This window comes from Amblyomma americanum, chromosome 9 (assembly GCF_052857255.1).
Source record: "Amblyomma americanum isolate KBUSLIRL-KWMA chromosome 9, ASM5285725v1, whole genome shotgun sequence".
Classification (NCBI taxonomy): domain Eukaryota; kingdom Metazoa; phylum Arthropoda; class Arachnida; order Ixodida; family Ixodidae; genus Amblyomma; species Amblyomma americanum.
In genome coordinates this window covers 140,219,519-140,233,704 of record NC_135505.1, presented here as the reverse complement: position 1 = coordinate 140,233,704, position 14,186 = coordinate 140,219,519, and the positions used below count along the sequence as shown (strand labels likewise).

At 47.6% G+C, this 14,186-nt stretch overlaps 1 protein-coding gene across 1 annotated transcript in view; it reads right to left on the bottom strand.

Moving 5' to 3' along the window:
- Positions 1 to 13,201, bottom strand: part of LOC144104624 (uncharacterized) — a 38,270-nt gene extending 25,069 nt beyond the window's left edge. The window contains exon 1 of the mRNA XM_077637747.1: positions 12,597 to 13,201. Coding sequence (XP_077493873.1) covers positions 12,597 to 12,636 — 40 coding nt within the window. The 5' untranslated portion in view covers positions 12,637 to 13,201. The remainder of the gene's footprint in view (positions 1 to 12,596) is intronic.
- Positions 13,202 to 14,186: the final 985 nt, after the last annotated feature.

The following is a 14,186-nucleotide window of genomic DNA, read 5'->3' as shown; positions in this document are numbered from 1 at the left end:
CTTATTCGACGGGCCATTCTAGCGGCGTTCCTCAACAAACCTATCTCGTCTTTTGACGCTACTAGATGACAACGACCTGGCCTCTAACTCACCACAAAAAGAACTGACAACTCATTACTCGGGTTTCTCGTCGGCAGGGCTCGGCTGACAGCCGTATAGACACGAGCTTCATGGGTCTCCAGCCACACCCCCTGCTATACAGGCGTGGTAAACAACGCGTTGCAGCAGAGAGCATTGATTGCGACGCATACACCGGCTGCCTACGTTCTTCGAGGTCTGTGTAACACTGGCACATTCCAGTCCTGTCTTTTTTGTCCTCGCGCGTTTCAAGGTGCTAGTCATCGAGGCCGTACGAGAATACGGGCGACAACGCACGGGCGTATTGTGTTTCTTTCTTTATTTCTTTTGTTTTTCTTTCACGTGCCAGGCTCGGCGCTCCGCAGTTTCCTAATGGCTGCCCTCGGTCGTGACGCTTGATTGGCCAAGCGCAAAGTGACGTCACGCCTCAGGTGTCTTTAGGAAACGACCGAGCACTGACGGGTGGTTTTTCTTTGGTCAGTACTGCAGCGTCGTACGATGTAGTTTGTTTTTCTTCTTTCTAGCGTTGATTCTGCCCGCTCTCTTTTGAAGTCAGCCGCGCTTCTTTTTTTAGTGGGCTTCTTTAATTTTTTACGCACGTGCACTTTTCTGGAGCGTGAAGGTTCAGATCACGACATTTGTCAAGTTGACTTTTAAAAGCGACAAAGAAAAAAAGCAGAAAGGCTGCCCAGGACGGGCCCTCGCAAAGCACGCTGGGTTCACTGTACGGTGGCAGTGTTCTTTCGCTTTACTATGTTTTGCTTGCCGGGGTTTGAAATGCGTCTTTGAACTGAGTTACCGTTTCAGTGATGAACTAGGTGAAGCAATTCAAGCTTGTCGCTCGCGATTGCTTTTCTCGAAGTCTGGGCGTCGGTTTTGGGGTCGTTTACTTTGTGTAGCCTAGTTCGGTCTGGCAGTGAGTGAGTGCTGAGGTGACAGGCCAGAGTGCTTGCCCTTGGGAGAAGAACTGACACTGTTTTTTGTTTCTGGGAGTTCAAGTGTGTCTAAGCTAACAAAAAGAAAAGGCAGAAAAGTCAGCGTAAACTTACTTTCAACTAAGAAAAACTATTGAACAGTCCACGCCATTAAAAACTAAACGCTAACGGCTGTGTGTTGCTCAGATGAAGTGCCGATGAATTCTTCCGTCCATCAGATAACTTTCGTTTCAAAATGATGTCATCTGTACTCTTTACAAATGAATGGGCTCGTTCTGGCAAACCAACCTGTATTTATAGACGAGACATCTGGCATAAAGCTTGACCACGTTGTGGTACGTTGTGGTACACTAACTCAGAGAACAATCCAAATTTTGGTTATATAAGCCCCTCAATCTAATTTCACGAAGTTTTAAAGTAGAGAGCTTAAGAAGCAATTGCGACCCGAGCTCAATCTTCATATATAGCCATACTGACAAGGCCTTTTTACACCATTACAAAATGCGGTATTTCCCCTTTGGTCGCTTTCGCCATCGTCATCAGCAAACAGGCCAGGGAATGGCCGCAAAAGCATCAGCCTCATCTACACAACCTCCCCCTTTGATCTCCAACTGCCGCTGACTTGTGCCAGCGGCGGCTGCCCTATCCCCGGAAATTTCCTAATCTCATCCCGCCCTTCGACTCACCGCCTTCTCCTAACGGATAAATCTACTCTCTCGGAATCCACACCGCTATCCTAAAAGACTATGGGTTAGCTTTCTTCACTGTAAGTAGCTCATCAGAACCTAGTAGTACTTGTATCCACACCGCTATCCTAAAAGACTATGGGTTAGCTTTCTTCACTGTTAGTAGCTCATTGGAACCTAGTAGTACTTGTGTTTGTGCTCCTGGTACATATCAGAAAAACGCAGGAGCGGAAGCCAGACACAGGCGAAGAGAGCACGGGACCAGGATGGGATCAGGATGGGACCAAGACGGGACAAGGACTAGACAAGGACGGGAAAACAATAGGACCATCCGGACGAGCACGGAACAAGCATGGGATGAGCATGGGCTAGGCACGGGACGAGTGTTCGTCTCTTACTCCCGCATCGTCTGTGTCTTTGACTTGCGATCCTGTATTTTTTTAATGCCTTATGACAAACCCACTACCACAAGTACTGCTTTTAGTCCATGCGCTTGGTTTGCGTTGCTGCATTCCTTGCATCGCAATTTTTCCTTCTCTGCCTACAGATCTCCCATCGTGTTAACGCCGATGTTGAAACACCTCCTCGCTAGGCTGCTGCAAACCGGTTTAAAGCGCTCGCGCATCCACTAACATCGGGCTACCGCCAGGTGCGCGCCAGAGTCTAGCGAACATTATGACGATGCTAATAAGAGCCCTTATTTGAAGCGTTTATAGCCATGTTTCAAGCAGCACTGAGGAGTTCGGGTTAGTGCCACAAGTGGCGTGAAATGTCAGAAAACGCGGGATTTAGAGCAATTCAGAGAGCTGGATTTCTATACTTGGGCCACATGCAGAGCACCGACAACGACGTTAGCAAACAGTTCTGTCCCTCTACATAGGCGACAAAGACGGAAAGATGCTCTTTCATAGAAGCGTCTAAGGGAAGCCCAAACGCTAGAAAGGAGTGCCGAGAAGACAACGAGATGTCGAGGCAAGAGGACTAGTCCTTTTGAGGACCCGTCATTTTGCTGCCGGCGACAATGAACGCTTGATGGTTCCTCTATTGCGGCGTCTTCGCGTATGCTCTTGTCACGCCAGCCGTGAAGAGAAAAGAAGGGCCGGGTGAATAATGCCAGCGTGTGGTGGAAGAGGGGGTTTGTATACGGCGACTCGGACAAAAGAGTTCCTGGCCGCAGAGGTCGCGCCTCCGTGTCAAGGTTCCAGAGCCTCGCTTCGTCTCTGCCCCGTGCTGTGCCATTGGAGAAGAGTAGAACAAGTGCGTAGAAGGGTAGAAGTACACAGATAAACTCACTGTTTTTCTTGCGCGCAATGATAGTTTAATTTTTAGCTTATTTTTGTCGGCTTTTCAAGGATTTTATTGGTTTTGTCGTTTGCATTTGCCGCTTGATGTCCGAAACCACAAACGCTGCCGTCAACATCTTTTTTATTTCCGCACTTCATCCTCACTCAGTGAGTGAACGATAGGTGAGCGAACGATGACATGAATAGATGGATAAAATAAAATGAATTAAATTTGAAATAAAATACCTTATTATTTCACTACGTATTTAAGGTATTACAGAAAATTGAAAACTGGTTTTCGGGGAAAGGAAATGGCGCTCTATCTGTCTCACATATCGGCGGACACTTGAACCGCGCCGTAAGGGAAGGGATAAAGGAGGGACAGAGAGAAGAAAGGAAGAAAGAGGTGTGCCGTAGTGGAGGATTTCGGAATAATTTCGACCACCTGGGGAACTTTAACGTGCGCTGGCATCGCACAGCACACGGGCGCCTTAGCGTTTCGCCTCCATCGAAACGCGGCCGCCATGAAAGAAAAACGCAAAAGACGCCTGTGTGCTGTGTGATGTCAGTGCACAGCTGCCAATGTATATTTCACGATACAATGCATTGATATAAATGACTAAACCAAATCTATAAGTCGGTGTAAAAAAAATGAAGAGGGGAGGGGAGGTGGTTTCGGTGCAGCTCTGGCTGTCATATATCTCGACTCTGACGGCGCAGGGCCTAACTGTCGCAAGCGACGAAGGCCCTCAAAGACAACCGACTTTTCTGCTTCTTTATAACAACCTGAGACGGGTGGCACCACTGAACGTTTTTATCGTAATCATCCGTAGTAACATGCCAGACACGTTGTCATGCAACCATCTCCAGGCCATCCCCCACGTTGCTTCCCTCACGGTGCACATGAGGTCTGCACTCAGTGGGAGACAGTAATACCGCGCCTTCATTCTCTTCAGAGCCATTTCTTCCTCCCACCTCTCTTCTTTCTATCATTCTCTCATAAAACGACCTTGCTCCGCATCAAAGGCGAGGCGTTCGCTCAGCGGGGTAGGCGTTGACGACTGACAGGCCGAAAACCGGAGTTACTCGGCGGTATAATAAAATGGAGCGGTGTGGCCGCGGTATGCGGTGGCACGACGTTGCGGCACGCATAATTCATTTGAGCACGTGGTCTTGAAAGCAGGGGTGCGGCCGCCTTACCAAGTTGCATAACTTCCTGGACCCCCGAGAAACCCATATCCTTTATGCTTGCTTTCATGCTTTTATTTGAACTTCCCGTGCTTGCAGAGCTGTCTGTGAGGGTGGTCGTTCAGCTTGGAGGCGCAGTAGCACTTCTTACGGCCCCTACGGCAGCTCTGGTGCGATAGCTGCTGTGGCCCTACGAAAGGACTGAGTCCAGAAACTCTTCTTTTTCTTCAACACGCGATTTCTTGGAGTGCTGATGTTCTTTATGCGCTTGGGGTCATGAATACTAAAAGAACGGTGAACTGTGAAGGGAAGAACTGTGAAGGGAAGAACTGTGGAGGGAAGAACTGTGGAGGGAAGAACTGTGGAGGGAAGAACTGTGGAGGGAAGAACTGTGGAGGGAAGAACTGTGGAGGGAAGAACTGTGGAGGGAAGAACTGTGGAGGGAAGAACTGTGGAGGGAAGAACTGTGGAGGGAAGAACTGTGGAGGGAAGAACTGTGGAGGGAAGAACTGTGGAGGGAAGAACTGTGGAGGGAAGAACTGTGCCACAGAGTTGAGGCAGCACACATCGATCGCTCGCGGTGGAGGCCCGCCAAACGCTGCGCAATTTCTTGAGGGCTTCGGGCCTGAGCGATTGCCTACTATTTTTCCTTAGCTCCCTTTTCTTCGTCCCCTTTAATATCCCCTCTTCCCTTTCCCATGTTTAGTGCAGCTAGCCAATTTCTTGTCCCGCTTAACCTTCTCGCCTTTCCTCCTCCTTTCCGGGTCAAAATGGAAGACAAAAACTTCCAGCCTGACTATGCTTTCTGGTTTATGTAGGGCTTAACATCCCAAAGCGACTCAGGCTATGAGGGACGCCGTAGTGAAGGGCTCCGGAAATTTCGACCACCTGAAAGATCAGCGGACATATTGATTTTTCTAGTGAAATCTTATAGTATTAAAACAGATTGCGTTCATAAACTGGTTAAAGTTCAAAAATGGTTTTGTCCAGTATTGTTGGGTGTGAACGATAAGTTTTATATCACCGGTGGAACTTAGAAAACAAAACAGGTTGAGGGGAGGGGGTCATCTAAGTGGTTATCACAAACCATGTCATCATTTGGATAGTAGGCTGTTTCTTTCGTCCCCGTGGCTTTTGAAAGGCTTCTTGTTCAGATATCCGTACGCAGCGAAGCAAAGGAAAAGGAAGCGACGTAGAAAAGATGGAAGAACGCAAACTGGGTGGTGCAGTCGCGAACAGCTTCGTCGGCACAACTTTCCCGGTAGTCGAACGGCGTGCAAATAGAGCTCCGTGTTTGTTCTTCCGTCCGTGGATTCTATTGGGCGGAGTCTTCACGAGCGCCGAACTTTCCGTTCGGTGCAAATACTATAGGCGCTTACGCGAGAGAGAATCACTTGCGAGTCGGTATTGTGACTCCAAATGCGGCACACTATGAAGTCGCTTGGAATGTTTGATCTACTGTACTCCTTCGATATGAAATGCAAAAGGCAGTCGTTATGAAATGGAAGGGCAACTGAAAAGGTTTTAGAATTCAATGAGTTTAAACGAGCCAAATGTGTGAAACTTGCAGGTAAAGCTTGCGAAATCTTTTTGCGCTACCATTTAAAACGATGACGTAATCGCCGACCAAAGCGGCGTCTGCGTTTAGGCTTCTGGGAGCCCTCCACTTGGGCACATCTTTCTTCCTTTCTTCTTTCACTCCCTCCTTTATCCCTTCCCTTACGGCGCGGTTCAGGTGTCCAATGTTATATGAGACAGATACTGTGCCATTTCCTTTTCACAAAAGCCAATTATTATTATTATTTAGGCTTCTCCGCAGTGCACAGCGACAGGCAGAGGCCGCAGTGATGACGTCACGTGCAGCGGCGCTAAGTTTCAAGCGAATAAGCGGTTGTTTCAAGCAGGACAGCCAATGCCGTCGAATCATTGTTTGGCGTCTTAAGAAGACGCGGAACAGCAAGTAGACAAAGGCAGTGGACAGCTCATATTGCGGCGGCAATGACGTCATCATGAGTTTCCTCGCACCCTTCCAAAGCAGGCAGGAGAAGCCTGATTCATCGTCGCGTTTTTAATCTGTGATTACGTCACCGGTTTAGGTGCTAGCGCAAAACTACTTTGAATGCTTTATCTAGAAGCTTCGTACATTCAAATTCTTCAATAACCTCGAATTCTCAAAAATCCATTTCACCTTTTGTTTAATATTAAAAAAGAGGTCGATTTGCTGCGTTTGTTTGTTGAACAGCGTGTTGTGACTTGATTTTATTGTTCTTGCGTTTCACTGATGCTTCCGTTCCCTACAGTGTGGTGAAACCCCTACAGTGTGGTGAAACCGCGTAATCGGATTTCCATTCCACCCAACTGCAGCATGTAATCAGGGGGCGCTGCACTCTTGGGGGAAGTGAATTACGTGACCGCAGGTACGCAAAATGCACAATATGTTCATAACGTCATGTTAAACAGCTGCGCAGTCACTGTAACAACAACAGAACCGAAATCACAATTCCTCAGCATTCTTCAACTAAACCGGACAGGCGGAGATTATACACCCGAGTTTCTGCTTTTTTGCACATTCCAGGAAAAATTGTCGGATGGTACACATTGAAAGTACACATTGGAAGCAAATAATCAGCCATTGCATTTCGCTGCTGTTCATATAAAGATATATACCAACCTTGCTCAAGTTCAAGCAAGTTGGGTATTGCTTAGGACTTTGGTGTAGGCCAGTTTGTATGACATCGTGAAGCAATGAAGTGAAGTAGCAGTCACTGACCATAGTCGAAAAAAGAAAGACGTTTCGAAACCCGTACGGGTTTCTTGTTCAGTGAGCAGGACAAGAGCGGTGGCGCATTTATATCCGGAGAATGTGACGTAAAGATCGGGCGTAGATGCCTGGCATGGGGCCAGCGTTCTTGTTTAATGTTGCTTGTGATGTTTGGATGAATAGCGATTCCAGCAGAAGGCGCGTCGTCAGGTTTCTTTCCTTAGATAAGATGGAGGCATTGCCCCAGTCAATCTGGTGGCCAGTGTCGTGTGCATGACCCGCCAGCGCATTTGTGGCATGCTTTTTGTTTTTCACATCACGTTGGTGGTCCTTTGTGCGTCTTGAGAACTTCCCTGTCTCACCGATGTAGGCATGATTGCAGTTCCGGCATGGTATTTTGTGAAGAGCAAAACCGCAAAATAGGACGGGACTGAGGCAGGCGACAACACAGGGCGGTACTGACAAGCTGCCTGAGAGAAAAAAACACGAAAAAAAACACTAAAAGCTGCACCACTGGTGCACCCCAGGTGCACATGAAAACTAACAGAAAATACCACTCTGCGTCAGAGTCTTGTTTTTCGATTTGGTTGCTTTTTACGCATCGACGGTTCCGCAGTACACATGCCTTTAAAGCACAAACGGCATGCTGCGAAAGTTGTGGCTTCCTTTACGAATGGCCTAGCTAGGGCCTAAACAATATTCTCTTCCGCATGCGCCGTCGTTTGGATCGTAGTTAAGTCAGCAGGCCACAAAAAAACTATCTGTGCGAGGAGGCAGAGAAAATCGTCGACACTGCCCTTCTGTTTCACCGGTATGATACTTTGAGATGCCGCTTCACGTTTCTGTTAAACAAATGGTTTACAGCCTCAAGAGCCTATGCAAGATTGAGTAAAGCCATTTATATTGTTATGAAGCGTGACACACGTACTGACAATGCAGCAGATGTACTTACTTATCGCAGACAAAAATTTGAGGGGACACTCAAGCTCCCCCTTAAGGTTATGACGTGAAAGATTTAGTGGGTTAACTTCCATATGTATGTGGAATCGGTCTGTCTAAACTTTAGATTCCTAGATCTCTTGGATTCCTCATACCGCTCCTGGCGCAGTGGTGCAGCGGATAAGCGATGGCCCGCGATAACAGGTGCTGCCACCTGGTGGGGTTTGTGCGACCCAGGTTGCTGCTCGCTGGCAACTTCTCGCGACCAATCATTAATTTAATTGCCACCTGCCACGGTGGTCAGTTTGCTCACAATCCGGTGGGGAAGTTGTGATAACGCCACAAGGTCACGTGACCTAGGTTGCCCACCTATGTTGCTTCTCCGGCAATATACTTTTGTTGTTGATAGTGCACAACCGACAAATAAAGTATCACGATGGTCATGGCAGTTGCACAGTTTCAAAATGTTTTGGAAAAATGAACAAAATAGACACGTGAGAGATCACGCAATCGCGTATTTTGTATGTAGCCCCAGTTAACGCTACGAACCAAGGATAAACAAGAGGTCATAAAATATGTTTGTTTTTGTGATAGGTGCGTTTTGCCGAGCTTACGCTTTTGGGAAGTTTTATTCACTGAGTTCGCTGCGTAGCCAGCGCTGAGCGCTGAATTCGTCTCAACCAAAGAAAAAAAAAATAACTGCTGGGCGTAGCGCACATAGAAAACTCATAGCTTTTTTCACGGAAACGCTGTCCTCAGAACTCTGCACATAGTATCTGAAAAACGTGTAGTAGTACAAACATTCAAGACTAAAAACGGCGCGAAAAACGGGACAAGATAGAGAGAAGCAACACACAGAGCACCGAACTTACAACTGAGTGTATTTCATGAGAAAGCGCAATAAATACAGGAAGTACACATAAAATAAACTAAAAGAACACCATGATATAAAATTGATACTATTGCAGGTGATACTGTTACAGGTGATTGATACCATGAACCAACTGGCCCAACAATCCTCCCTTTTGCAGTACAAACATGCATAGCACGGAACACATGTGAACATCGCTCAGCGCCCGGTTGCTGGCATTTATGCGGAGTAGTTAATTTTAGCAAGGTGTCTTTGCTGCTTGTTCTATATACTCTACAAGCCGTCATGGCTGTAGCCTTGGTAGCCTTGAATCGCTTCAGTGACGAGAGGAGCGAGCTAATTTGCATATTAGTGAGAGCACTGGCTCGTGAACCGGCAGCCGAAACATATATCTTGTGTCTAAAGGCGCACTCAGCCAGCTTTTCCATAATTTATTATTATTTGTTGCTTTGCGATTACGTTTCGAGGGGAACTGATTGCTTAACATTGACGTGTATAATGTAGCTTCGCCCGCAGGTAAAATTCTAACTGCTCTCCGTGCTGTCCTGCCTGCTTCTAATTTTTGGGAGAACTTGTTCGAGTCTACTTTTTATCATTCAAGGGGTGCATCGACTCGATTTCCACGTCAGAAAAGACACCGTGACGAAAATCCATGAAGCGTACGATAGTGCTAGAGCTGTTGGATGGTGACACGTCAGTGTCGTAGCGCATTTATTGCAGAAATGAGCGTTCCATTACCCTAAAAAATTTTCCATAGGGACTCCGTACTGTCTATGAACTTCATATTGAAAATATTTGAGTGGAGTATAGAGCCTCAACGCTGGCCAGAGATACACATGCTCAAGAAAATCACGTAAATAAAATAGCTCCTTAATCTGGGCTCGAGCACACACCAATGTTTTCACCTCCAGAGAATGCGCAAAGTCGGAACCCGCGGCAAACGACGTGACTTTTTTTTTTTAACTATCCAGCGTAGTCGGTGCCGTTTTTAGCTCGCCTGCAGACTGTCCTGACACCCCCCCCCCAAGTCACCAGCCCTAGCCGACTACATCATTTTGGTGCCAAAGCACACCAGTGAGACTGCCTAGACAAACAGCGCGATGCTGGAACAGCGATTAACCACGCGGTTATTGGGGCTAGTGAGCATAGTTACTAGTCCCCAGTACTATCTTCTGTCTGCCTGCAGTATCTTCTACACTCCATACACCGAGCCAAAGCCCGCTACTCTTTCTTCACTTAGGCTCGAAAGTCCCCCCCCCCCCTCCCCCCCTTTTCGCTTCAGTGTGCCTGCCGCGGTTCTTATAAAAATGGTATATAGACAGTCTATAGACTTCTTATAGACGCTATTGGTTTCCTATAAATATTTCTTTTTCCCTATTCATAGTCTATAAACTGCCTACAGACAAAAGTCTGCTAAAAGTGTACGGCCATAAATCTATATAGACTGCCTATAGGATTTGTATTGCCTATATACTGTTCTCTAGGGTTCTTCTTTAAATTGTCTATAGACTCTATAGACAAAAGTCTATGGACAGGCTATGGACAGGCTATGGGAAGTCTATGGACAGTCTACGGAAGACTGTCTAAAGAATTTTTTTGTACCTTGGGTGACCCAGTATGCGCACTTCCGAAACCACGATTAACCGCGGGAGCTCATTCGGGCCAGTCAGCGAAGTCAGTGACGTCATCTCCAGCCCCGTGGCCACCGCTCGGCGGTCCCGAAAGGAAGGGCGCGCGAACGTTCGGGCGACTCCAGTCGTGCGGTCATCAGCGAGCCGCCGAGGTCGTACTCTCAATCGCAGCGCCGGGAGCCTTACTGCCATGAGTCGCTGACATGCGTGGCCAGGAATTCCGGAACGGCACGTGAGAACGCAGAGAAAGAGATGGACAGAAAAATGCGCAAAAAAAGAAAGAAAAGAAGGGAAGCAGAAGGCGGAGAAATGAGAAGAAACAGACGACGTATTGCGTAGCAATGGACTCGCACAGAAGTGAGGGACCTTGCAGGAAACGACGGTTTTCGCGAGCGAAGAAAAGAACAGATACAAGGATAACAATAACAATGAAAACACAAGGCGGAGTAGGCGCCCAAGTGTGGGAGAAACAGCTCTGTGGCTAATGGCTCTGAGGAAGATCATTTGGGAGAGGAGCAGACGACGGGCCGCGAGTTGCTGTCTGCTAGAGGGAGGAGGACTAGCTGGAAACAGAGCGTAAGGCGTGCAGCTTTTGGTGTTTGTTTTTGTGTAGTTTCTTTTTTTTCGACAATGTGCTTCGTGTTCATATGTGTATGTGTGTTTCTCCCAGGTGCATTATGATTCGAAAACCAGGATCTCGCTCTCGGATCTTTGAGCCAGAAGTTTTTGCGGAAACGCCGGTTTGATTGTATGTGCTGGAAAGAAGTTTGTAACAAGTTCTCATAGCCAAGGATTTTTGGAAAGGTGTGTGGGTTAGGAAGCAAGGTTTCCCTAAAGTCACTAAAGTTCACAGAAGCTGTAAAGCCGTAATTAGATTTTTTTTCCATATATTTACGCTGGCTCGGAGAAGTAGCCTTATACGGAGGCTGAAGACAACTGAATGTAATTGTTGTTGTGAGTTAAAATAAATTTTATGACTATCTGAGTATGTTGACGTTGGTCCGGCAGCAACATACTCATTCATTTCAAACAAAAATTAAGTTTATACCTTTTCCCATTACTTTGTTCAGACCCGTGTCGTCAAGACAAAGAAAGATTGTAGTCAAGGGTCTGACGGAATCCCATCTGGTCGGGATGGTGCATGATATTAGTAGGTCGCACCGACCAAAAATAATGATGGAATGACGCTTTGGCTTCCACACGGGAGCCTTGTTCACAGTGAGGCAATACGTGGTGGTGGTGGTGCCTTTTATAAGCGGCCTATATGCGATTCCAGGCATCTCGCGTAGATAGGTGGCAAATTCCGTCATTGCGATTGATGGTATGCGCTGTGGTTTGAATAATCAGCGACTCAAGATAGAGCCTTTATTTCTTGTCTTTCTCTTTGGCGACCACTCGTGCCTGTACCCTAGTTGATATTGTGGCTTGCAGATAATGAATTCTCGGCAAGCTCATTTTCTTCTGCGTGCCGGTTCTTCACATCATTCATATGTTCCCGTAATCTGCGTGCATAATCTCCTGTTTCGCCGATGTATACCAAGAAAGATTGTGTGAAGGGCGCTGTAACTTGACCTCTGGGATTCGTTCCCAAAAATCAGTGTCGACTTGCGCATTTTACTTGCGGGATAGGCCGATGGTGGCGCCGCCTGTACTTTGCTTTGTGCTATTTTCGCTTTCACATGATCCGCTTTCGTTTACAGAGGTGTCTTTCGGTTTATATATAGGTGAAATGCAGTTAACTCCTCACAGACGCTACAGAGGCCTGTGTGACATCCTGGGGTGCCATAAAAATGAGTACTGTTAACTTTCGGTGCGCACAGCTGGTGATGAAGGTGTGCGTTGTATCCATATCTCCACGTACGTGAAATTGTAAACCTCCTGTGGGCCTCACATCATTCTTAAAGCATTTCTAAAATAAAATAATATATAATTCCACTGCACTTTACCAAAATGCCTGTCAAAATAATAATGTAACTACTTTCACAAACCCGTGCACGGTTGCAGTTTACGGTACTGCTGACACCAACACAATTTCACATATCTACAAACACCGACTCATAATAACCCCCCCCCCCCCCCCCCGCCTTCGTCCCTTAAACTTTAGAACAGTAAACAGATGTAAACCCCTACATATGAGTTTTTCCCGTAGCGAGCCATATTCAGTGCTTTAACTAAACTACAAACAATGCCGAGCGTACAAATAGAGAAACTGGCCACTACTTACTCCACAGCGAGCAGAAGAACCAGATGAGTCTTAAATCCATCCTGCCGCGTTTTCAGCGATCCTTCAAAGCCTCAGTCGTTGCCGAACGCACCAAGCGATGAACTGCGCTTTCACCTCCGGCCCAGGTTCCACGGGAAAACGAACAGAGCGGAGGAAACTTCAGGCCCTTGCTGTGTTCGTAGTTCCGTCTTTCCTCCGAGATACTGCGCGAACCACAGGACTCGAGCCGAACGCTGGCGAGAGCTGACCGCGCACTAAAACACCACACAAGCGCAGCACGGCAGAAACACCACCACCCTGCGACTACCACCAACGGGAAAACGATAAAACCCGCCGCCGTTACCGCTTCTGCGCCGTCGAAGCGTAAACGGTCGTGTTCGAGCAACACCACCAAGCGAGTGAGTCCGCCAACTCGCCGCACCGCAGCTTCCGTCCACCCTTCCTGCTTGCCTGCCCTGTGCAACAGCGTGATCGCGATGTGGAACGTCGGGTTGACGTCCAGAGGTCCCGCGCGCCGTGAAAAAGCCGCGCAACAGCAACCTGTCCGCCTGCCAGAGCCCGCGCGCGCTCGGGGGCCTCAATGTCTCTCTCTCTCTCTTTTTCCTCCCCGCTTCACAAGCCTCCTCTCCTGTGATTCTACTCACAGTCGACAGCGTTTCTTTTGACGACGCAGTCACGTGACTGAACAGGCTGCGCGGTGCTCGCCCTTCCTCGCCTCCGTGAGTGAGTGAGAGGGGCTCTCGGATTCACGTGTGCCTCTCTGCGTCGTCCCCCTCCTCCTCCTCGACTCGTGAGGAGAGAGTGAAGCGTGATATTTTCTCGTTGTCGGCGCACCGTTTGTTGCCCTTCGCGGCACGCGTGCAGGCAAGGCTGGCAGCGACTGCCTTCTGCGAGGTGTGTTTCGACGCTGGTTGGTGTTCCGGGTTTCGCCTTTTTTAATTTGTTATTACGATCCTATTTTTCGTTCAGCCTCTTTTCCTTTTGAGGTGTCATGTTTTTTTTTTTTCGGCCACGTTAATGATTGCTGTTCCGCCGTCGTCTTCACAAATTCGGAGAAGTTAGAAGTTTCGCGTCTTATTCAAGGGACCCTTCAGGATTTGGGATGTTTTGTTACTAGGAGGTCCCGCATTCGTGCAATGAAAGCCGCTCTTTATTCTTATGGCAGGCGCATTACCTTGCTAGGAATTGTCTGAGCTGGCGCCACGAAGCTATAGCAGATCAAATGTGAAGCGAGAAATGGTTTTCTTCGCTAAGCTCAAGCCCGATTTCCTTCCTTACGCAATATAAAAAAATGGGCAAATGGACAAAACAGTACTCTAGCAGCAGGTACCCAAGCAGCACAGACATACGGCCGATTATTGGAAACGTAATGGTTGGTCAAACAAAAGACCAGTGTGAAACCATTCCTTTCAAATATTGGGCCAGTTACCTGTGCTGCTTGGGATACTGGTGTCATCCGTCGTAGTCATCGTCCTGTCCCACTACCCGATACCTTAGGTTCCAAATAACCTGAGCTAAATGGCTGCAAAGAAAAGTTGTTCTGCTTGGTTTGCATCCATGTACAAGCGTTCAGGCGAATGATAGTAATTA